This window comes from Muntiacus reevesi, chromosome 21, assembly GCF_963930625.1.
Source record: "Muntiacus reevesi chromosome 21, mMunRee1.1, whole genome shotgun sequence".
Lineage (NCBI taxonomy): Eukaryota > Metazoa > Chordata > Mammalia > Artiodactyla > Cervidae > Muntiacus > Muntiacus reevesi.
Genome location: NC_089269.1, coordinates 43051911 through 43076639, shown reverse-complemented (window position 1 = coordinate 43076639; position 24729 = coordinate 43051911). Strand labels below are relative to the sequence as shown.

Here is a 24729-nt window from a genome sequence, read left to right as displayed (position 1 = left end):
TCATGGAGAGCTTAATAAGATGTCACTGTCTTGGGCGTCGTTCAAAAAGGATCCTGTGAAGCTACTGAAATATCACTTGTCCTGCTCCACCAGAGTAAGGCGGGGTGTCAGCTCTCCCACTATCTGAATGACTTTTAAGTGTACAAAGTAGAACATCCCAGCTACATGCTTGACATAACTGAGCAGTCTAAATATTTGAATTAAACAGTACTAAAAATGAGAGCTATGGAAATTCCCTGGGAAAATGGTAAAATAAATTGCAAAAAGCATACACAGCATATTAATGCAAAAAAATTAATGTCAATAAATCATTAGATCATGTTTCTGTCTTCAAAATTTTTAAGTGGATTTAAGTAGAGTTACTGAATCTTACAAAGTTGATTATTTTACCCCTTCATGCCTTCTTACCACATCCTTGAAGAAAACATTAAGGTTTTTTCATTTCTGAAGTAGAAATAAAATTGAGGGAAAGAAAACATGAACTTTTCGCTTATTCCACAAAGGTCATGCATTATTGATAGAGGTGAATGAACTTTGCTAGTTTTTGATCACATCAATTTGTAAAGAATCATTTTGTCAGGGAGGTGTTTAAAAGCCAAAACTATATTTTCCTCTCTAGACAAATCAATTACATGAACCTGCAGGCATAAATATAACATTTGCACTTTTATATTATGACTTTGACAGGAAAACAAAAGTCTTGTATAATTTTTGTAAGAATTATTGCCTTCAGAGATTGAGTTGGAAATGACCTCTTTTGTGATTCTTGAATGTGTAACTCAAATTATCAGACTATACTTATACATGTGTTCTTACATGTACCTGAAACTCACATATTTATGAGTATATTTATATTTATTTTTATATTTATATTTATAAACGCACTCATTATAATTTATACCACTGATTATAACTGATTGTAACTAAAAGATAGGGCTTCCCAGGTGGTGCTAGTGGTAAAGAACCCACTTGCCAGTGCAGGAGACATAAGAGACTCAGTTTTGATTCCTGGGTCGGGAAATCCCCTGGAGAAGGAAATGGTAACCCGAGCCATTACTCTTGCCTGGAGAATCCCATGGGCAGAGGAGCCCATGTCCAAAGAGTTGGACAGGACTGAAGTGACTTAGCGCACACATAGCTAAAAGATAGCCTTCACTTGTTAAACATAAATCATTTAGATGAAATAAAGAATTTTTTTTATAGGTAGGGTAACTTTTATTCAACATTTGGTATAATTTTCCTTGCCAAAAACATGGGGAAAAGACAATAATTTGGTTTTGTCAGCTCTGATATGTCCTTTTAAATCAGAAAATACTTTCCCCTTCACACAGTGCTGTTTCATAGCTTATTGATTCTTAAATCTGACATTAAACAAACTCTTAATTATTCACCAGTTCATTATCTATAGGAACTTTTTCCCACAACTGACTCCAAATGGATTGACAGGATATGCAGACTCATATGTGTTACCTTATGTATGCACGCTGTAATTATGACAAATTATGTATTAAGACAAAAATGGTAGAGAAAAACATATAATGCACTGTCATGAAAAACATTCAGTATTTTAAAAATGATTTCCAGTTCTTATTATTCATGTCAACACTTTCCTTCAAATATATTTAGGATTAACACTCTGAAGTCAAAAGACTTTATCATTTAAAATTTATTGTAGGAACTCTGTTGACAAATTGAATGTCTGATTGTTTGGTTCATTCATTCTCCCTTCATTGTCTCTTTCAACCCACTCTGACTACCAGTTATGGTGCTTGATGCAGGAGGTTCCAAGAATGGTCTTTGCCTTTTCTAGATTTATGTTTGATAAAGAGGAAGGGAGCTTCCCAGGTGACTCAGTGGTAAGAAAAATCTACCCACCAGTACAGGAGACTTGGGTTCGATCCCTGAGTCAGGAAGATCCTCTGGAGAAGAAAATGGCAACCTCCTCCAGGATTCTTGCCTGGGGAATCCTGTGGACAGAGGAGCCTGGTGGGCTACAGACAGAAGACTCAGTCATGACTTAGCAACTAAAGAACAACAAGGAGCTAGTTTAAATGTTTACAAATGTTTTAGAATTCTGAGCATTTTGAGAATCTAAATGCACTAAAAAGTGGTCATTGATTGATTAAGATGTAAAATAAAGCAATTTTTTTGTAAATCTGCGATTTTAGAATAGTAACTATGTGGATGTGGTTTTATTTTGTAGAGGATTGCCTTGCTCACTGTGGCAAAGACTGCAAATCTTACTGCTGTGATGGAACCACACCTTACTGTTGCTCCTACTATGCCTATATTGGGAATATTCTTTCGTGAGTATTAATCACATTTGGCAATATTGATACTCTTTCCTTTGCCCAGTTATGTTCTCAAAAAGTGCTAAGTTATAGTTTTGAGTAGGAAATTTTAAGATTGGTTGTTGACATAAAATCCTTACTGGAGATTCTAAACACTCATGACAGTCTAATGTGTCATATTTTTTTCACTAAATGTGTAAATTAATATACAACATAAATTGCTTTTATTAGAAGTTTAAAAGATATTCTTTAGTTTGTATTTATGATAATAGTAATAATAATGTCCTAGTAGATCATATTCATAATATTGATCCATTTTTTAACATTGTAAATGACATGTTTTTATCTGCTTTGTTGAAAGATTAGAATTTGTCATTTAATGATAACCAGTTTATTTTGCCATCCCATGTATTTGTCAGACACATCCAGTAGATATCAGGGGAAAGAGACTTTATAAATAAAAAACAATTGAGACATGAAAGGTCAGTTTTTACCTAAGCAACTTCAGGCAACAAGATTAGAGCCTCAGAAAAGCTAGGTGCCAACAGTGTAACCTGATAAGCAACTACAAAAGTCAGTGAAACATAACACAGAGAATATGTTAAGCATTTGTCTATAACTAATTATAGTTATAGAATTTATTTTAGAGATGCTTCTGGGTAAGGGAAATGGACAAGCAGAAGCTGCCTGCAGGGTTGTATGTCTGAGAACTGTGCAACTCTGTCCTTCTACACACACCTTCAAGTTGAGAAATAGAAGACAGAGGATTAGGAGCATATGAATTTCACCCAGGGGCGACCATCACTCAAGGCTTTCAGGAGTCTGCTTCTGTCCTCCTTACTTTGTATTTTTCAAGTGACAATCAGGATGATTTGAAAACTGTTCTGTTGTGACTTAGTCTGTGTTCTATGAAGGCTTAAGTAGAGCCAGGAAAGATCCCACTGGCATGCGTGACCAAGGTCTGTAAATCATCCTCTGTTTCCTGAGAACAGGAAACCTGGCATAGAGTACACTTTCTAGATGCAAAGTGGGATTGATTTTAGAGATTATGTCTCCCTGAATAAGGCCAGAAAGAATCAGAGTTCAGGATATTTTTGAAGATTGTCATGGTGATGGAAGAAATGTCAGGTTGTCATAAAGACTGATGAATAGAATTTAAACATTCTTTGAGATATGTATAAATTCTAAATAAAATGTTTGAATTTTTCATCATTGAAGACTTGCTAGAAAAACATTAAGTCCCCTTACATTTAGAGAATGGTAAGAATCAGTTCAGAATACCTTAAGCAAAGACAAATAATGATGTTCCACATTTGTATATCACTTCGTGTTTTTTAAGTACTTGATTACTAAATTCAAATTTGATTTTTGACTGGTCTTCACACGCCAGAGGCTGTTTGTTCCAGGCAGATGTGTGAGTGAGCCTCGTAGGTGGTATAGGTTTGAGCAGCCTGGGGTCAGAATGCCTCTGTGACTCTCTGGTCCTCTGGCACCTGGCCCAGGTTTCTGCCCACTAACTGCATCATGGCATGCGTTGAACTATTTCTCACCTCGTAGATACCTCCACCCTGATCAATATATATAGAAGACATAAATAGTTATTAATCAAAGTACTTAAATATTTTTAAATTTACCATTGGGCTTTACATGTTTCACATCTACAATCAGATTCTTCTCCTTTGTTTTTTTTTAATGGTACCTGTCCTTTGAACTAATTTCATCACTTGGTAAAGAATTCATTGAGTTATATATTTATCTTGGTTTTTAGGGCCATGTACTTGTTATGTTTGAAAAACAGAATTGTGTTCTGTGGATGGCGGAAACAAACACAGATGGCATAATATTTCAGGCAGTTAAACTGAATTTTCTGTTCAAAATAGAAGCCACCAAGTAATTCCCTTGCTAAACAATTCTTAGAGAAAAAAAAAAAAGAGCTTTAAAGTGTTTTCCCCACTGGATAAAGAATACATTTTCAGGATTTCCAGTTATTGTTAAGATTTGAAAAGAGTTAACTCCACCCAAAGCTTTCCTTTTTTTTTTTTTTTAATTAGGGTGGGGGAAATAGAAAAAGAGTAAATAATTCCAAGAATGCTTACAAAAGTTCTTTCATGCACATGTTTTCAAATATTGCTATTTTGGAACTCATAAACTCCGTTTCCTCTCTTGCAAGCATCTAGGCACACTCTTAGTAAAATCATTTTAATCATCCTAACAGAAAATTTAATCTTTGTGGTTATCAGTAAGGTAATAGGGAAGAAATCAGTAAACCCACTGGAATGTTATGTATTTTATAAATTGATTTTATAAATTGATTTTAATTTGGTTTCTAGTCTTATTTATTTTTAAAATAGAAAATGTCTTGGCCTAGCTTAAAATGAGCTAAAGAGAATATAAAATACAATTTGGGTCATTGCAGACTGTGTATAAATTGGTAAGGTAAGGCATACTTGATCCTTCTTGCTGAGACCTCTCTCCAAAATAATCAGAGTAGAGATATTTAGCCCTTAATTCAGCTACCCTTTCTAAACTTTTTAAAATTAACCAGTAAGACTAGTTTTCAAATAGATCCCAAAAGCTAGCATTCAATTTACCTTTTAGTTTGAAAGTATTATTTGACTCAGATCTCTCCCCTTTACATATTTTATATTCTAAATATGAGTTAATTTTGACAAGTAAATTTAGATTTACCCCCTTTTTTCAGTTATAAATGTATATCATGTGAAAACAATTTAAAAATTAAACTTTAAAAAATACTTTAAACAATCAAGATATAACTTATGTATAACATTATATTGACTTCAGATGTACAACATAATGATTTAATATTTGTATATACTGCAAAATGATCACTATAATAAGTCTATTGACATAAATCTATTTAAAATGGCATGCCTACTTTTGCTCATTATGGTCACAGGTATTGACTTCCATATAGAAAAGTAACAATATTAGTTTTTAGAATTTAAGGATAATTTTTGCAAAAGTCAGCATACCCTATGCAATCAATTATTTACAGATATATATTGAGTACCTGTTACCATAGCAGCATAGGATCCAAAGATAAATAAATGATGTTCCCTGACTTTTATGATCTCTCAATCTTAATAAGAGAAGAAAATGTAGACCAATAATTCTAATTCAGTGAATTAATCTATAGAGTGTTATTGAAGGGCTGAAAAGCGAGAAAGCAATTAAGTGTGTGTATGTGTGTGTGTGTGTGTGTGTGTGTGTGTGTGTCTAGAAAGAGATGTTTAGAAAAAGCCTCATAAATATGAAATTTGAACAGAGTTTTAAAGAAAGAGTAGATATTTACATAAGTGAACAGTGGAGAAAAGGAAGTGGATTCCAGATATAGACAGAGTCTCCCTTATAAAGGCAAAGATTTAATAAAGTAAATGGTCAGTTTGGGAAAACCTATGTTGGTCAGGGTTGCTAGAAAAGGAAAGTTAAACTTTAGGTAAGACAAAAGGCAGATACTTACTTTTTTAGACTTTTTTTGGTAGATTACATAATCTTACTGGTCATGTCTAACAAAACTAAAATAAAATAATACAGTCTTTTTCTGGAAATAAGATAGCTGGTTTCATGTAGAGAGGACACATTCTTAGATCTCACTAAGTGAAAGTGTTGCTCAGTTGTGTCCGACTCTTTGTGACCCCATGGACTGTAGCCCACCGGGCTCCTCTGTCCATAGTTTTCCAGGAAAGAATACTGGAGTGTGTTGCCATTGGCTTCTCCAGGGGATCTTCATGACCCGGGGATTAAACCCGGGTTTCCGGCACTGCAGGCAGATTCCTTACCATCTGAGCCACCAGGGAAGCCCCTTAGATACCACGTAGATGAGGAACAGAGGTGAGAAGCCACCAAATGAAGATTATTTTTATTTATTCAATAGAGAAAAGATTTAGAGTGAACACTGAGATATTACACTTTTTAGTACCATTTATGATGGAATGTATGACTTGGGAACTATTGGTCCATTTTTGACAGTTTTAAAAAATTTATTTTTTATTGAAGGATAATTGCTTTAAAGAATTTTGCTGTTTTCTGTCAAACCTCCACATAAATCAGCCATAGGTATACAGATAGCCCCTCCCTTTTTAACCTCTCTCCCATCTCCCCGCCATCTGACCCCTCTAGGTTGATACAGAGCCCCTGTTTGAGTTTCCTGAGCCATACAGGATAGCCTATTGGCTATGTTTTACCTATGGTAATGTAAGTTTCCATGTTACTCTTTCCATACATCTCACCCTCTCTTCCCCTCTCCCCACGGCCATAAGTCTGTTCTGTTTCTCCATTGCTGCCCTATAAATAAATTCTTCAGTACCATTTTTCTAGATTCTGTATATGTGTGTTATAATACAATATTTATCTTTCTCTTTCTAATTTATTTCACTCTGTATAATAGGTTCTAGGTTCATCCACCTCATTAGAACTCAAATGTGTTCCTTTTATGGCTGCATAATATTCCATTGTGTATATGTACTGCAACATCTTTATCCATTCATCTGCCTATGGACATCTAGGTTGCTTCCATGTTCTAGCTGTTGTAAATAGTAATTCAATGAACAATGGGATACATGTGTCTCTTTCAATTTTGGTTTCCTCAAGGGATATGCCTAGGAGTCGGATTGCTGGGTCATATGGTGGTTTTATTCCTAGATTTTTAAGGAATCTCCATACCGTCTTCCATAGTGGCTGTGTCAGTTTACATTCCCACAAACAGTGCAAAAGAATTCCCTTTTCTTCACACCCTCTCCAGCATTTATTGCTTGTAGACTTTTTGATGATGGCCATTCTGACCGGTGTGAGGTGATATCCCATTGTGGTTTTTATTTGCATTTCTCTAATAATGAGTGATGTTGAGCATCTTTTCATGTGTTTCTTAGGCATCTGTATGCCTTCTTTGGAGAAATGTCTATTTAGGTCTTTTTCCCACCTTTTGATTGGATTGTTTGTTTGTCTGGTATTCAGTTGTATGAGTTGCTTATATATTTTGGAAATTAATCTTTTGTCAGTTGTTCCATTTGCTATTATTTTCTCCCATTCTGAGGATCATCTTTTCACCTTGCTTATAGTTTCCTTTGCTGTGCAAAAGCCTTTAAGTTTAATCAGGTCCCACTTGTTTACTTTTGTTTTTATTTCCATTACTCTAAGGGGTGGGTCATAGAGGATCTTACTTTGATTTATGTCATCAAGTGTTCTGCCTATGTTTTCCTCTAAGAGTTTTATAGTTTCTGGTCTTACATTTAGGTCTTTCATTCATTTTGAGTTTATCTTTGTTTATGGTGTTAGGAAGTGTTCTAATTTCATCCTTTTACATGTAGCTGTCCAGTTTTCCCAGCACCATTTATTGAAGAGGCTGTCTTTGCCCCATTGTATACCCTTGCCTCCTATGTCAAAAACAAGGTGCATGGGTTTATTTCTGGGCTTTCTATCTTGTTCCATTGGTCTATATTTCTGTTTTTGTGCCAGTACCATACTGTAGCTTTGTAGTATAATCTGAAGTCAGGAAGGTTGATTCCTCCAGTCCCATTCTTTTTTCTCAAGACTGCTTTGGCTATTCAGGGTCTTCTGTGTTTCCATACGAATTGTGAAATGTTTTGTTCTGGTTCTGTGAAAAATGCCATTGGTAATTTGATAGAGATCACATTGAATCTATAGATTGTGTTTGGTAGTATAGTCATTTTCACAATATTGATTCTTCCTACCCAGGAACATGGAATATCTCTCCATCAGTTTATGTCATCTTTGATTTCTTTCATTAGTGTCTTGTAATTTTCTGTGTACAGTTCTTTTGCCTCCTTAGGTAAGTTTATTCCTAGATATTTAATTTTTTTGTATGGCAGTGGTGAATGGGACTGATTCCTTAATTTCTCTTTCTGATTTTTCATTGTTAGTACATAGAAATGCAAGTGATTTCTGTGTATTGATTTTGTATGCTGCAGCTTTGCTAAATCCACTGATTAGCTCTAGTTATTTTCTGATACTATCTTTAGGGTTTTCTATGTACAGTATCATGTCATCTGCAAACAGTGAGAGCTTTACTTCTTGTTTTCTAAGCTGGATTCATTTTATTTTTCTTTTCTCTGATTGTTGTAGCTAGGCTTCCAGAACTATGTTGAATAATAGTGGTGAGAGTGGACACACTTCCTTGTCTTGTTCCTGATCTTAGGGGGAATGCTTTCAGTTTTTCACCATTGAGAGTAATGTTTGCTGTAGGCTTATCATAGATGGCCTTTACTATGTTGAGGCAAGTTCCTTCAATGACCATTTTTTGAAGTTTTATTCATAAATGGGTGCTGAATTTTGTCAAAGTCTTTTTCTGCATCTATTGAGATGATCATATAGTTTTTATATTTCAATTTGTTAATATGGTGTATTACATTGACTGATTTGTGTATATTGAAGAATCCTTGCAGTACCGGAATAAACCCAACTTGATCATGGTGTATGAACCTTTTGATGTGTTGATGAATTCTGTTTGCTAAAATTTTGTTGAGGATTTTTGCATCCATGTTCATCAGTGATATTGGCCTGTAGTTTTCTTTTTTTGTATTGTCTTTGTTTGCTTTTGGTATCAGGGTTATGGTGGCTTTATAGAATGAGTTTGGAAGTGTTCCTTCCTCTGCAATTTTTTGAAAGAGTTTTAAAAGGATAGGCATTAGCTCTTCTCTAAATGTTTGATAGAATTCTCCTGTGACACCATCTGGTCCTGGATTTTTGTTTTTTGGGAGATTTTTGATGACAGCTTCAATTTCAGTGCTTGTAATTGGGTTGTTCATAAATTCTATTTCTTCCTGGTTCAATCTTGGAAGATTGAGCTTTTCTAAGAATCTATCCATTTCTTTCAGATTATCTATTTTATTGCCATATAGTTGTTCATAATAGTCTCTTATAATCCTTTGTATTTCTGCATTGTCTGTTGTAACCTCTCCTTTTTCATTTCTAAGTTTGTTGATTTGTTTCTTCTGTCTTTTATTCTTGATGAGTCTGGCTAAAGGTTTGTCAATTTTGTTTATCTTCTCAAAGAACCAGCTTTTAGATTTATTAATCTTTACTATTGTTTCTTTCATTTCTTTTCTATTTATTTCTGCTCAGATCTTTATAATTTACTTCCTTCTACTAATTTTAGTTTCTTTAGTTTCTTTTTTTGTTTTGTTTTTCTTTTTCTAGTTGTTTTAGGTATAAAGTTAGGTTGTCTATTTGATATTTTTCTTGTTTCTTGAGATACGATTGTATTGCTATAAACTTTCCTCTTAGGAGTCCTTTTGCTGTATCCCATAGGTTCTGAGTTGTTGTGTTTTCGTTGTCACTTGTTTCTAGAATTTTTCTGATTTCCTTTTTGGTTTCTTCAGTAACCTGTTGGCTATTTAGAAATGTGTTGTCTAATCTCCATGTGTCTGTGTTTCTTACAGTTTTTTTCTTGTAATTGATATCTAGTCTCATAGCATTGTGGTCAAAGAAGATGCTTGATACAATTTCAATTTTCTTAAATTTACTGAGGTTTGATTTGTGACCCAAGATGTGGTCTATCCTGGAGAATGTTCCACGTGCACTCTAGAAGAAAGTTTATTATTCTGCATTTGGCTGGAATGTCCTGAAGATATCCAAGAGATCCATCTCATCTAATGTATCATTTAAGACTTGTGTTTCCTTATTAATTTTCTGTTTTGATGATCTGTCCATTGGTGTGAGTGGGGTATTAAAGTTTCCTACTATTACTGTGTTACTGTCAATTTCTCTTTTTATGTCTGTTAGTGTTTGTCTTATGTATTGAGGTGCTCCTATGTTGGGTGTCTATATATTTACAATTGTTATGTCTTCCTCTTGGATTAATCTGTTGATCATTATGTAGTGTCCTTCTTTATCTCTTGCAATCTTCTTTATTTTAAGATCTATTTTGTCTGATACTAGGATTGCTGCTACAGCTTTCTTTTGCTTCCCATTTGCATGGAATATATTTTTCCATCCTCTCACCTTCATTCTATATGTGTCTTGAGGCCTGAAGTGTGGTTCTTGTAGACAACATATATATGGGTCTTGTTTTTGTATCCATTCAGCCAATCTCTGTCTTTTGGTTGGAGCATTTAATCCATTTACATTTAAAGTAATTATTGATATATATATGTTCCCTTTGCCATTTTCTTAATTGTTTGGAGTTGATTTTGTAGATCCTTCTTCTCTTGTAATTGTTGACTATATAAGTCCCTTTAACATTTGTTGTAAAGCTCGTTTTGTGGTACTGAATTCTCTTAACTTTTGCTTGTCTGGAAAGCTTTTTATTTCTCCATCAATTTTGAATGAGATCCTTGCTGGCTACAGTAATCTTGGTTGTAGATTTTTCCCTTTCAGTACTTTAAATATATCCTGCCATTCCCTTCTGGCCTGCAGAGTTTCTGCTGAAAGATCAGCTGTTAAGCATATGGAATTTCCCTTGTATTTGTGTTTAGTCTTGTTAGTTTGATTAGTATGTGTCTTGGCATGTTTCTCCTAGGGTTTATCCTGTATGGGATTCTTTGTGCCTCTTGGACTTGATTGATTATTTCCTTTCCCATGTTGGGGAAATTTTCAACTATAATCTCTTAAAAAATTTTCTCATACCCTTTCTTTTTCTCTTCTTCTTCTGGGACCCCTATAATTCAAATGTTGGTGCATTTGATATTGTCCCAGAGGTCTCTAAGACTGTCCTCAGTTCTTTTCATTCTTTTTACCTTATCCTGCTCTCCAGAAGTTACTTCCACCATTTTATCTGCCAGCCCACTTATTCGTTCTTCTGCTTCAGATATTCTGCTATTGATTCCCTCTAGAGTATTTTTAATTTCAGTAATTGTGTTGTTTGTCTCTGTATGTTTATTCTTTAATTCTTCTAAGTCTTTGTTAATTGATTCCTGCATTTTCTCCATTTTGTTTTCAAGGTTTTTGATCATCTTTACTGTCATTATTCTGAATTCTATTTTAAATAGTTTGCCTATTTCCTCTTCATTTATTTGGACTTCTGGGTTTCTAGTTTGTCACTTCAATTGTCTAATATTTCTCTGCTTTTTCTTTCTTTCTTTCCTTGTTTTTTTTGTTTGTTTGTTTGTTTGTTTGTTTTTTTACTTACAGTGTTTGAGGTCTCCTTTTCCTGGGCTACAAGGAAAGTTGAATTCTTTCCTTGAAGAAAGTTGAATTCTTTTTTCCTTTTGATTTCTGCCCTCATAAGATTGGTCCAGTGGTTTGTGTAAGCTTCTTATAGGGTGAGACTTATGCTGAGTTTTTATTTGTTTGTTTGTTTGTTTTTCCTCTGATGGGCAAGGCCAAGTGAGGTGGTAATCCTATCTGTTGATGATTGGGTTTGTATTTTTGCTTTGTTTGTTGTTTAGATGAGGCGTCCCGACAGGGTGCTAGTGGTGGTTAGGTGATGCCAGGTCTTGTATGCAGTGGTTTCCTTTGTATGAGTTCTCACTATTTGATACTCCCTAGGGTTACCCCTTGTCCAAGGTAAGGAGGAGCGGCTGCACTTTGCTAGAGCAGCTGTGAAGAGATACCCCACGTCCAAGGTAAGAAAAACCCAAGTAAGACGGTAGGTGTTGCGAGAGGGCCTCAGGACAGACAAACTAAAACCATAATCACAGAAAACTAGCCAACTTGATCACAGGACCACAGTCTTGTCTAACTCAATGAAACTAAGGATGCCATGTGGGGCCACCCAAGACAGTCGGGGCATAGTGGAGAGGTCTGACAGAATGTGGTCCACTGGAGAAGGGAATGGCAAACCACTTCAGTATTCTTGCCTTGAGAACCCCATGAACAGTATGAGAAGGCAGAATGATAGGATACTGAAAGTGAATCTCCCCAGGTCAGTAGGTGCCCAAATGCTACTGGAGATCAGTGGAGAAATAACTCCAGAAAGAATAAGGGATGGAGCCAAAGCAAAAACAATACCCAGTTGTGGATGGGACTGGTGATAGAGGCAAGGTCTGATGCTGTAAAGAGCAATATTACATAGGAACGTGGAATGTTAGGTCCATGAATCAAGGCAAATTGGAAGTGGTCAAACAGGAGATGGCAAGAGTGAATGTCGACATTCTAGGAATCAGCGAACTAAAATGGACTGGAATGGGTGAATTTAACTCAGATGACCATTATATCTACTACTGTGGGCAGGAATACCTTAGAAGAAATGGAGTAGCCATCATAGTCAACAAAAGAGTCCAAAATGCAGTACTTGGATGCAATCTCACAAATGACAGAATGATCTCTGTTCGTTTCCAAGGCAAACCATTCAATATCGTGGTAATCGAAGCCTATGCCCCAACAAGTAACACTGAAGAAACTGAAGTTGAACGGTTCTATGAAGACCTACAAGATCTTTTAGAACTAACACCCAAAAAAGATATCCTTTTCATTATAGGGGACTGGAATGCAAAAGTAGGAAGTCAAGAAACACCTGGAGTAACAGGCAAATGTGGCCTTGGAGTACAGAATGATGCTGGGCAAAGGCTAATAGAGTTTAGCCAAGAGAACGCTCTGGTCATAGCAAACACCCTCGTCCAACAACATAAGAGAAGACTCTACACATGGACGTCACCAGATGGCCAACACTAAAATCAGATTGATTATATGCTTTGCAGCCAAAGATGGAGAAGCTCTATACAGTCAGGAAAAACAAGACTGGGAGCTGACTGTGGCTCAGATCATGAACTCCTTATTGCCAAATTCAGACTTAAACTGAAGATAACCACTAGACCATTCAGGTATGACCTAAATCAAATCCCTTATGAATATACAGTGGAAGTGAGAAATAGATTTAAGGGACTAGATCTGATAGGCAGAGAACCTGATGAACTATGGATGGAGGTTTGTGACATTGTACAGGAGACAGGGATCAAGACCATCCACATGGAAAAGAAATGCAAAAAGGCAAAATGGTTGTCTGAGGAATCCTTTCAAATAGCTATGAAGAGAAGAGAAGCAAAAAGCAAAGGAGAAAAGGAAAGATATTCCCATTTGAATGCAGAGCTCCAAAGAATAGCCAGGAGAGATAAGAAAGCCTTCCTCAGCGATCAATGCAAAGAAATAGAGGAAAACAACAGAATGGGAAAGACTAGAGACCTCTTCCCGAAAATTAGAGATACCAAGGGATCATTTCACGCAAAGATGGGTTCGATAAAGGACAGAAATGGTATGAACCTAACAGAAGCAGAAGATATTAAGAAGAGGTGGCAAGAATACACAGAAGCACCATACAAAAAAGATCTTCACGACCCAGATAATCACAATGGTGTGATCACTCACCTAGACCCAGACATCCTGGAATGTGAAGTCAAGTGGGCCTTAGGAAGCATCACTACAAACAAAGCTAGTGGATGTGATGGACTTCCAGTTGAGCTATTTCACATCCTGAAAGATGATGCTGTCAAAGTGCTGCACTCAATATGCCAGCTAATTTGGAAAATTCAGCAGTGGTCACAGGACTGGAAAAGGTCAGTTTTCATCCCAGTCCCAAAGAAAGGCAATCCCAAAGAATGTTCAAACTACCGCACAATTGCACTCATCTCACACGCTAGTAAAGTAATGCTCAAAATTCTCCAAGCCAGGCTTCAGCAATATGTGAACCGAGAACTTCCAGATGTTCCAGCTGGTTTTAGAAAAGGCAGAGGAACCAGAGACCAAATTGCCAATATTCGCTGGATCATCGAAAAAACAAGAGAGTTTCAGAAAATCATCTATTTCTGCTTTATTGACTATGACAAAGCCTTCGACTGTGTGGATCACAATAAACTGTGGAAAATTCTGAAAGAGATGGGAATACCAGACCACCTCACCTGCCTCTTGAGAAACCTGTATGCAGGTCAGGAAGCAACAGTTAGAACTGGACATGGACCAACAGACTGGTTCCAAATAGGAAAAGGAGTCTGTCAAGGCTGTATATTGTCACCCTGCTCATTTAACTTATATGCAGAGTACATTATGAGAAACGCTGGGCTGGAAGAAGCACAAACTGGAATTAAGATTGCCGGGAGAAATATCAGTAACCTCAGATATGCAGATGACACCACCCTTATGGCAGAAAGTGAAGAGGAACTAAAAAGCCTCTTGATGAAGGTGAAAGAGGAGAGTGAAAATGTTGGCTTAAAGCTCAACATTCAGAAATTAAGATCATGGCATCTGGTCCCATCACCTCATGGGAAGTAGATGGGGAGACAGTGGAAACAGTGTCAGACTTTATTTTTTGGGGCTCCAAAATCACCTCAGATGGTGATTGCAGCCGTGAAATGAAAAGACGATTACTGCTTGGAAGGAAAGTTGTGACCAAACTAGACAGCATATTAAAAAGCAGAGACATTACTTTGCCAACAAAGGTCCGTCTAGTCAAGGCTATGGTTTTTCCAGTGGTCATGTATGGATGTGAGAGTTGGACTGTGAAGAAAGCTGAGTGCCAAAAAAATTGATGCTTTTGAACTGTGGTGTTGGAGAGGACTCTTGAGAGTCCCTTGGACTGCACGGAGATTCAACCAGTCCATCCTGAAGGAGATAAGTCCTGGGTGTTCATTGGAAGTAGTGATGCTGAAGCTGAAACTCTAATACTTTGGCCACCTCATGCGAAGGGTGACTCATTGGAAATGACCCTGATGCTGGGAGGGGTTGGGGGCAGGAGGGGAAGGGGAGGACAGAGGATGATATGGCTGGATGACATCTCCGGCTCGATGGGCGTGAATTTGAGTATACTCCAGGAGTTTGTGACGGACAGAGAGGCCTGGCGTGCTACGATTCATGGGGTTGCAAAGAGTCGGACACGACTGCAAGACTGAACTGAACTGAGAGTTAGTTCTCTGGTAGTCTAGGGTCTTGAAGTCAATGCTCCCACTCCAAAGGCTCAGAGCTTGATCTCCTGGACAGAAACGCTGGTCCACTGGAAGGCGCAGTGACTGGGAGCTGGAGGTTAGGGATTGTGGAGCAATCCCAGGGCAAGGGCTGCTGTTGACAATTTTTGCATTGTTCTATATATTCCTTTCCTCTGGTCAAGTACTCCTGTCCACTTTCACCTGGTGATCTGCATGCACTTCTGTATCTGAAGGTGTATTCCTGATCTATCCATGGAGAGAGATGTACTCAGCATCCACCTACTCCTCCACCATCTTGTTCTCCCATTCCTACCTCCATTTTTGACATTTTTGATCAGGGAGTTAGGTACTTGACAGTTAGAAACCTCACTGTGTTTCAAAATGAGAACTGGGCCAATTTACAAAGTAAACAATTTCTCATCATACTTGACTCTCAAACAATTCATCCAGCCACTTTTCTCCATGGACAATAAACATTCTGTGATGAATATGGAAAGCAGTGTTTCAATTGTGCTGCTGATGAAATTGGACTGACATTTCCTGGAGATAGAATCCAACATAAAGTTATGGTTTATTGAGTGTTCCTTAGAATTAGTAGAATTTGAAGGATCAGAGGATGCAAGTGAGTAGCTAATTACTGGTAATAATGAGGCAGACTAAAAGCAGTACCGTACTGAAAATAAAGGAAAACTGGTATGTGAGTAAGATGATAACTGTATAATATTGAACATAAACCAAATGACTGGGTTAGACAATGGGTTGGCCATAGTGAGCCAGATGATAGAAGATGGAGGAAGAACTAATAATGGAGATCCTGGTGGGATTCAGTTTCTTTTCTTCTCAATGAAATATGAAAGATGTATTGCCCCAAGTTTTGCAAAGACAGCTAATAAATATCAAAGCTGTGGTGTTAGAGCTATGTTATGCATGAAAGCAAAACTGAGTTAAAAAATAGAGGTTTCACATTTCCAAATGGCATTTGAGGTCCTGTACTAATGAAGTAGCTGAGCATTCTGAACAAAACACGTGAGGCTGTTCAAATAAGGACAGAAACATAATACAGCTTGAAACCCCTTTGTCACTGGCAAGAACATCATTTGAATTAAATGAATTAAAATGTTCTGAGCACTTAGATATGAAAAAAAAAACACTTATGAAAGGTACATACTGAGCAAATTAAAGTCCATAGGAGTCTTGTTTTTGTTTTAATAGTGATAGAAAGCTAAATAACTAATATAATGTTAAAATAAATATAAACGATTTTAATGTTAACAAGGTGACTTTTGGAAAGCACCTGAGGGTGGGGGCTGGTTGTCAGGGAAACCGACCCTATGATTAGGGAGTTGGAACTTTCAGTCCCAACCCCTGAACCTGTGAGGAGGGAAGAGGGAATGGAGACTGAGCTCAGTATAAACAACCAGTGATTTAATCAATCATGCCTTTCTAATGAAACGTCCATGAAAATGCAAAAGAACAGGTTTTGGAGAGCTGCCAGGTCAGTGAACACATGGAGATTTGCAGAGAATGTCATGCTCAGAGAACGTTTTTTAATTTTTAGTTTAAGTAATTGGATATATATATATATTTTTTTTTTTTTTTTTTAATGTAATAACAAATTATGTCTGGCCTTCCCAAGTGACACAGTAGTAAAGAATCTTCCTGCCAATGCAGGAAAACCAGGTTCAATCCCTTGGTCAGGAAGATCCCCTGGGGGAGGAAATAGCAACCCACTCTGGCGTTCTTGCCTGAAAAATCCCTTGGACAGAGGAGCCTGGCGAGCTACAGTCCACAGGGTCTCAAAGAATCAGACAAGACTGAGTACACACACAGAAAATGATGTTTGCTATAAGAAAGTAGCCGTTGTTTCTCAGAAGACATGTGTTATATGTATTACATAAGCACATTTTATGTATTATTAAGAACAAATATAAATATGTAAATATCTAAAACTTTTTTGAGTCAACTCTATTCAATCATAATTGCCTATGTAAATTAAGCTTCATTATGAAAAACATTATTTTTATGAAGGGTTACATGAAGTTTCTAGAACATGTTCTCAGCAGTTTATTTTCATAATATGCACAGAGGTATTCTGTGTTCTCTACCAGGTGCTAGAGGACATAGCTGTGAATCAAACACAGCTCCTGCTCCTGAATGGCTTATAAGCTACTGGGAAACGTATTTTTTACGTGTGTGCATGCTCATGTCTGACTCTTTGCGACCCCATGGACTGTAGTCCATCAAGCTCCTCTGTGCATAGGATTCTCCAGGCAAGAACACTGGAGTGGGTTGCCATTCCCTCCTCCAGGGGAACTTCCTGACCCAGAGATCAAACCCACGTCTTCTGGGACTCCTACATTGGCAGGCAGATTCTTTACCGCTGTGCCACCTGGGAAGACGCTTGGGGAACATAGTTTTCAATTTAATAGGCTGTGGAAAGGACTCCACACAGTTAAATCAGAGAGGAGGAGTCTTCATTCCAACTTTAGGGTGCTAAGAAGACTTCTTGAAGGAGAGTAATTCTATGATGATCCTTGAAGGAAATAGCAGTCAATGAAATCCATCACTCAGAGTTAAAAAAAAAAAAAAAAAAACTTAGACTAGAAATAGAGAGGAAAATTTCCTAACTGAATAAAGACCTCAGGAAAAAACAAAGAAACAAAAAACCATACCTCAGGCACCATACTTGATGCTACGATGTTATAACCCTTCCATATAAAGGCAACTGTAAGACAAGCTAGCATCTTCATGACCCCAAGGACTGTAGCCTGCCAGGCTCCTCTGTCCATGGGACTTTGCAGGCAAGAATGCTGGAGTGGGTTGTCATTTCCTCCTCCAGAGGCTCTTCCCAACTGATCAATCAAACTCGTATCTCCTGCAGCTTCTGCACTGGCAGGCAGCTACTGGGAAAGCCCAAGCTAGCATCTAACACCTCTCTATTCAGCATCCTGCTGTCTTTGGTCAACAAGACAAGTGAAAAAGAAGTGGTACAAATTGGAAAGGAAGGAACTAAATTGTTATTATTTACAAGTGATATAATTACCTATATTCCTCAGAATATAAAAGTGAATGAGAAAATTCATTAAGATGGCAGGACATCCAACATAAATCACAGCAGGATCTTCTATGACCCACCTCCCAGAATATTGGAAATAAAAGCAAAAATAAACAAATGAGACCTAATGAAACTTAAAGCTTTTGCACAACAAAGGAAACTATATGCAAGGTGAAAAGACAGCCTTCAGAATGGGAGAAAAAAATAGCAAACGAAGCAACGGACAAAGGATTAATCTCAAAAATATACAAGCAACTCCTGCAGCTCAATTCCAGAAAAATAAATGACCCAATCAAAACATGGGCCAAAGAACTAAACAGATATTTCTCCAAAGAAGACATACGGATGGCTAACAAACACATGAAAAGATGCTCAACATCACTCATTATCAGAGAAATGCAAATCAAAACCACAATGAGGTACCATTACACACCAGTCAGGATGGCTGCTATCCGAAAGTCTACAAGCAATAAATGCTGGAGAGGGTGTGGAGAAAAGGGAACCCTCTTACACTGTTGGTGGGAATGCAAACTAGTACAGCCACTATGGAGAACAGTGTGGAGGTTTCTTAAAAAAACTGGAAATAGAATTGCCATATGACCCAGCAATCCCACTCTTGGACATACACACTGAGGAAACCAGATCTGAAAGAGACACGTGTACCCCAATGTTCATCATAGCACTGTTTATAATAGCCGGGACATGGAAGCAACCTAGATGCCCATCAACAGACAAATGGATAAGAAAGCTGTGGGACATATACACAATGGAATATTACTCAGCCATTCAAAAGAATTCATTTGAATCAGTTCTAATGAGATGGATGAAACTGGAGCCCATTATACAGAGTGAAGTGAGCCAGAAAGATAAAGACCAATACAGTATACTAACACATATATATGGAATTTAGAAAGATGGTAACAATAACCCTATATGCAAAACAGAAAAAGAGACACAGATATGCAGAACAGAATTTTGGACTCTGTGGGAGAAGACGAGGGTGGGATCTTCTGAGAGAATAGCATTGAAACAAGTACACTATCAAGGGTGAAACAAATCAGCCCAGGCTGGATGCATGAGACAAGTGCTCAGGGCTGGTGCACTGGGAAGACCCAGAGGGATTGGATGGGGAGGGAGGTGGGAGAGGGTTCAGGATGGCGAACACATGTAAATCCATGGCTGACTCATGTCAATGTATGGCAAAAACCACTGCAATATTGTAAAGTAATTAGCCTCCAACTAATAAAAATAAATGGAAAAAAAAATGGCAAGACGTTAAGATCAGTGTATGACAATTAGTGCATCCTTGTACATCAACAACACTCAGAAAATGTGATGTGTATGTGTGTACACAAATCTCATTTACAACACCAAAGACTGAGTACCTAGTAAGAAACCCACTAATTTATGCATGGCGCTTATGAATATATAAAAGTTTCAAGAGATGAAAGAGAGAGCTATAGAAATTGAGATATACCAAATTGCAGATAGGAGTATAAGGATGTCAATATTCGGATATGTCAATTCTTCCTGAACTATATATAAATTCAGTGAAATTCTAAATCAAAACCTACAAGACCATTTTTTTGTTGAGTTTGACAGTTCACAGATAAACTATATATAAATTCAGTGAAATTCTAAACAAGACCCACAAGACCATTTTTTTGTTGAGTTTGACAGTTCACAGATAAACTGATAGGATACAGAGCTTAGAAATTGATTCGTGTACCTGTGGGACTTGTTAGGTGACAGAGATGGCACTAAAAACCAGTAGAGGTGGATGTATTATTTAATAAATAATGCTGAGAAAGTAGCTATGTGGATAAACATCAAACTAGTCCATCACACTACACCCAAAATGGACTGATTACATAAAGACAAGAAGCAAACATTAACAACATTTAAAAAAGAGATAGAATGGCACAATCATATCAAGACATGAAAGCTTTCTAAAATAAAAGATGAAATGCACAAACAGTGAAAAATAGATATACTAAATCACTGAACTCTGTACTTTAAAATGATGAATTTTATGGTATGTGAATTATATTTCAGTCTTTAAAAATGTCCTTTTGAATATATGCTTAGTTGCTCAGTCATGTCCGACTCTATGAACCCCATGAACTGTAGTCCCCCAGATTCCTCTGCCTATGTAATTTTCCCAGTAAGGATACTGGAGTGGGTTGCCATTTTCTACTCCAGGGGATCTTCCTGACCCAGGGATCGAACCTGCGTCCCTTGTGTCTTCTGCATTGGCAGATGGATTCTTTACCACTAATGCCACCTGGGAAGCTGTTTTTGAATTATACAAGGCAACAGTCCATAGGCAAATTTCCCACTTGGAGAATTGCAATTCATATGATTCAGAAAAGATCAGTGTCCAGAATGCATCACAAGGAAAATGGACAATGTGTCACTCAAAAGGAATAACAGAGCAGAAAAGTGGAAGGGCAATACAACTATGGGAGATGCTGCCCCTAGCTAGCCAAAGCAGGGAAGTGCAGTGTAAAACAGCGCAAGACTGTCCGGAGCTGTCAGGCTGCCAACACTCTGTAATTCTGACAGCACCGAGCATTGTGGGCAACGTGAAAGGGAACTCACATTGCTGGTGGGAAACACAAACCATTATCAACACTTGAGGCACAGTCTGACCACATGCAGAAAAGATGAAGGTGGGCATCCTTTATGACGCAGCAACGCCCCTTCTACATATCTCCCCTAGAAAACTCCCAAATACATACCAGGAAACGTTTTAATGCTGGCTGGCATATTACTTAAAATAACAAAACGTTGGAAACACCATAAATTCATTTCAGAGGAGAATGAATAAGTAAACTGGAGCATATTCATACAGTAGAATGGGATATAGCAATTAAATCCATGCATGTTAGTGTATCATTATAGTAAATCTCAAAACGGTAATGCTGTGTGAAAAACAGCGAACAGAAAAAGAATGTGCCAAACATGGCTCTGTTTGTGTAAAGTTAAATGCAGAGAATACTTCTGTTTATTAAGAAACATGCATATGTGGTAAATGTGTAAATATGGGGGAAGCCCAACAATACTGGAGTAGGTAGCCTATACCTTCTCCAGGGGATCTTCCCCATCTAGGAATCGGACGGGGGTCTCCTGGATTGCAAGCAGATTCTTTACCGACTAGCTATCAGGGAAGCCCCTGCAGAGGGGTGTTGAGAAAAGTATTAAAAGATGCTTGCTGCTTGGAAGGAAAGTTATGACCAACCTAGACAGCATATTAAAAAGCAGAGACATTACTTTGCCAACAAAGGTCCCTCTAGTCAGAGCTATGGTTTTTCTAGTAGTCATGTATGGATGTGAGAGTTGGACCATAAAGAAAGCTGAGCACCAAAGAATTGATGCTTTTGAACTGTGGTGTTGGAGAAGACTCTTGAGAGTCCCTTGGACTGCAAGATCAAACCAGTCAATCCTAAAGAAATCAGTCCTGAATATTCAATGGAAGAACTGTTGCTGAGGCTGAAGCTCCAATCCTTTGGCCACCTGATATGAAGAAGTGACTCATTTGCAAAGAGCCTGATGCTGGGAAAGATTGAGGGCGGAAGGAAAAGGGGACAGAGGATGAGATGGTTGGATGGCATCACTGACTTGATGGACATGAGGTTGAGAAAACTCTGGGATTTGGTGATGGACCATGCCAAGGAAGCCTGGCATGCTGCAGCCCGTGGGGTCACAAAGAGTCAAATATGACTGAGCAACTGAACTAAATTGAACTGAGAGAAGTACAGATGAATTTTGGGATTGCCCAGAACGGAGGGGTTTCTTGGGATGTAAGACTTTCAGTGCTACAGTTGGAAAAGTCCTGGGACAAGTCAGTCACCTTAGGCAGAAGAGTAGCATGGCCTTCAACTCTAAGATTTTATCACTCTAATAAAGTATGCAATTTATTAAAAACTACAAATCTGAAATGTATTATAAATTATTAACATGTAATAAGTGTATATAGTGAGTACGTAGGTTTTTTAATATTAGTATCTGTAGTTCTTTTATTTTTAAAAATCCTTATGATTTAAAGAAGGAAAGCAAGGACAAAGTTTGATAAAAACAGTAAGAGATTGCCTGTGCTTAGTCACTCAGTCATGTCCAACTCTTTGCAATCCCATGGACTAGCACACCAGACTCCTCTGTCCATGGGATTCTCCAGAATCCTGAAAGAAAACTGAGGGGGTTGCCATGCCCTCCTCCAGAGGATCTTCCCAACCCAGGGACCAAACCCAGTCTCCCACATTGCAGGCGGATTCTTTACCCCCTGAGCCACCAGGGAAGCCCAAGAATACTGGAGTGAGTAGGTGCCTGCAATTTCAAGATCAGTTCTACGGTGTGGGTTTTCCAGCACCACAAGCAGTTAACTCAGTTCTGACACTGTGGACCCTGGGACAGCATCAGATCCACAGGTTAAGTGTCCAGTCCTACATGATTGTTCCCCCATTCCCCAGTTTTAGCCACCAACTGCAAGTCCAGGTTGTCACCTGAGGTTCTGAACTGTAGATGAGAGGTTCCAATGACCCTTGGGTTTGATTAATTTTCTGGAGTACTCACAGAACTCAGAGAAACATTTTACTCACTGGAATTAAACAATGTAACTCAGAAATGGGCTTCCCGGCTCAGTAGTAAAGAATCGAAAAAAATCGAAAAAAAAAAAAAAAGAATCGGCTGCCGTGCAAGAGACTGGTTCGATCCCTATGTCAGGAAGATCCCTTGGAGAAGGAAATGGCAACCCAACCCTCTCCAGTATTCTTACCTGGAAAATCTCATGGGCAGAGGAGCCTGGGGGCTACAGTTCATGGAGTTGCAAAGAGTCGGACATGACAATGCAACTGAACACACACAGCACACCTCAGGAATCGTCAGATGAAAGAGCTACACAGGGCAAGGTGCAGAGAAAGGGACAGAAGCTTCCATACCCTCTGCAGGTGGGTCCCTCCTCCAAAATCTTCAACCCACGTAGCTCTCCGAACCCTATCCTTTTGGGGTTTTATGAAGACTTCATTAGACAGACATGATTGATTAAATCACTGACCATAGATGATTGAACTCAACCTCCAGCTCCTCTCCCCTCCCTGGAGAAAGAGAACAGCAAACCAACACATGAAAATTCAAGAATACACTGTATTTCGCCCCTTTTACATTCCAATAGCCTCCTGAAAAGCGTTCTACATCTATTTCAGGTTCCCTAAAAGTGTTCTTCATCCCTTCAAAACTCCTTCACTACCAGAATTGATCTATCCTTCATCAACCTGAATTCACCTTCCATGGTGGTAGGACAGTGAATACCTTAATTTTCTTTTATGTTCTTTTTTTTGTTTTGTATTATGTAAAAGATAGGATTTGTGATATCTCAGCTCATCCTGAATTGAACATATTGCCATAACAAAGTAGTTTATGTGAGGATGCATCTTTATTTTTTCAACCATGGGATTGTGCCGAAAACAAATCACAGCTGGTCATATATTCCAAGTAGGGGCCACTTTCATTAGATAGAAATCAAAGTTGTATTTTATAAGAGAAAGAGTGTTTTGTGGTGGGAGAAATTACTAGTGTGAAAGGAACTATCATTTATTTAATGCAATCTCCGTCCCAGAAACTTAAAATATATTAGTTTATTAATCTTCAGAATAGCCCTCATGACCTGGGTTCTTGTATATACAGATGAGGGTGTTGAGACTCAGAGTTAAGTAATTTGTCTAATTTCACACAGCTAACTGGCATTTAAAACTACCTGTGAGAGCATTTAAGTCTTTAATCCATTTTAAGTTTATTTTTTGTATGATGTTAGGAAGTGTTCTAGTTTCATTCTTTTACATGTAGTTGTCCAGTTTTCCCTGCACCACTTGTTGAAGAATCTCTCTTTTCTTCATTGTATATTCTTGCCTCCTCTAAGTTCCCATAAGTGTGTGGGTTTATCATTGGACTTTATATCTTGTTCCATTGGTCTATATTTATGTTTTTGTACCAGTACCATCTTGTCTTGGTGACTGTAACTTTGTAATATAGTCTGAAGTCAGGAAGGTTGATTCCTCCAGCTCCAATCATATACTAACACATATGTATGGAATCTAGAAAAATGGTACTGATGAACCTATTTGCAGGGGAGGAATGGAGAAGAAAATGTAGATAACAGACTTGGGGATACAGTAGGGGAAAGAGAGAGTGAACTGAATGGAGAAAGCAGCACTGACATATATACACTATCACGTGTAAAATAGATAGCAGATGGGAAGCTGCTACATAATGCAGGGAACCCAGCCTGGCACTCTGCGATGAACTAGGGGTGAAATGGGGGCAGGGGGAGGAGGCTCAAGAGGAAGGGGATTTATACGTATGAATATGACTGATTCACAAATCCTTTACAGTTATGCAATGGACGTGACAAATAGATTCAAGGGATTAGATCTGATAGAGTGCCTGAAGAACGATGGACAGAGGTTCATGACATTCTATAGGAGGCAGTTATCGAGACCATTCTCAAGAAAAAGAAATGCTAAAAGACAAAATGGTTGTCTGAGGAGACCTTACAAAT

At 37.9% G+C, this 24729-nt stretch overlaps 1 protein-coding gene across 1 annotated transcript in view; it reads left to right on the top strand.

The window, feature by feature from the left end:
* CYYR1 (cysteine and tyrosine rich 1) overlaps positions 1-24729 on the top strand; it is a 122998-nt gene that overhangs the window by 4260 nt on the left and 94009 nt on the right. Inside the window, exon 2 of the mRNA XM_065913735.1 lies at positions 2204-2306. Within this exon, the coding sequence (XP_065769807.1) occupies positions 2204-2306 (103 nt within the window). The remainder of the gene's footprint in view (positions 1-2203; positions 2307-24729) is intronic.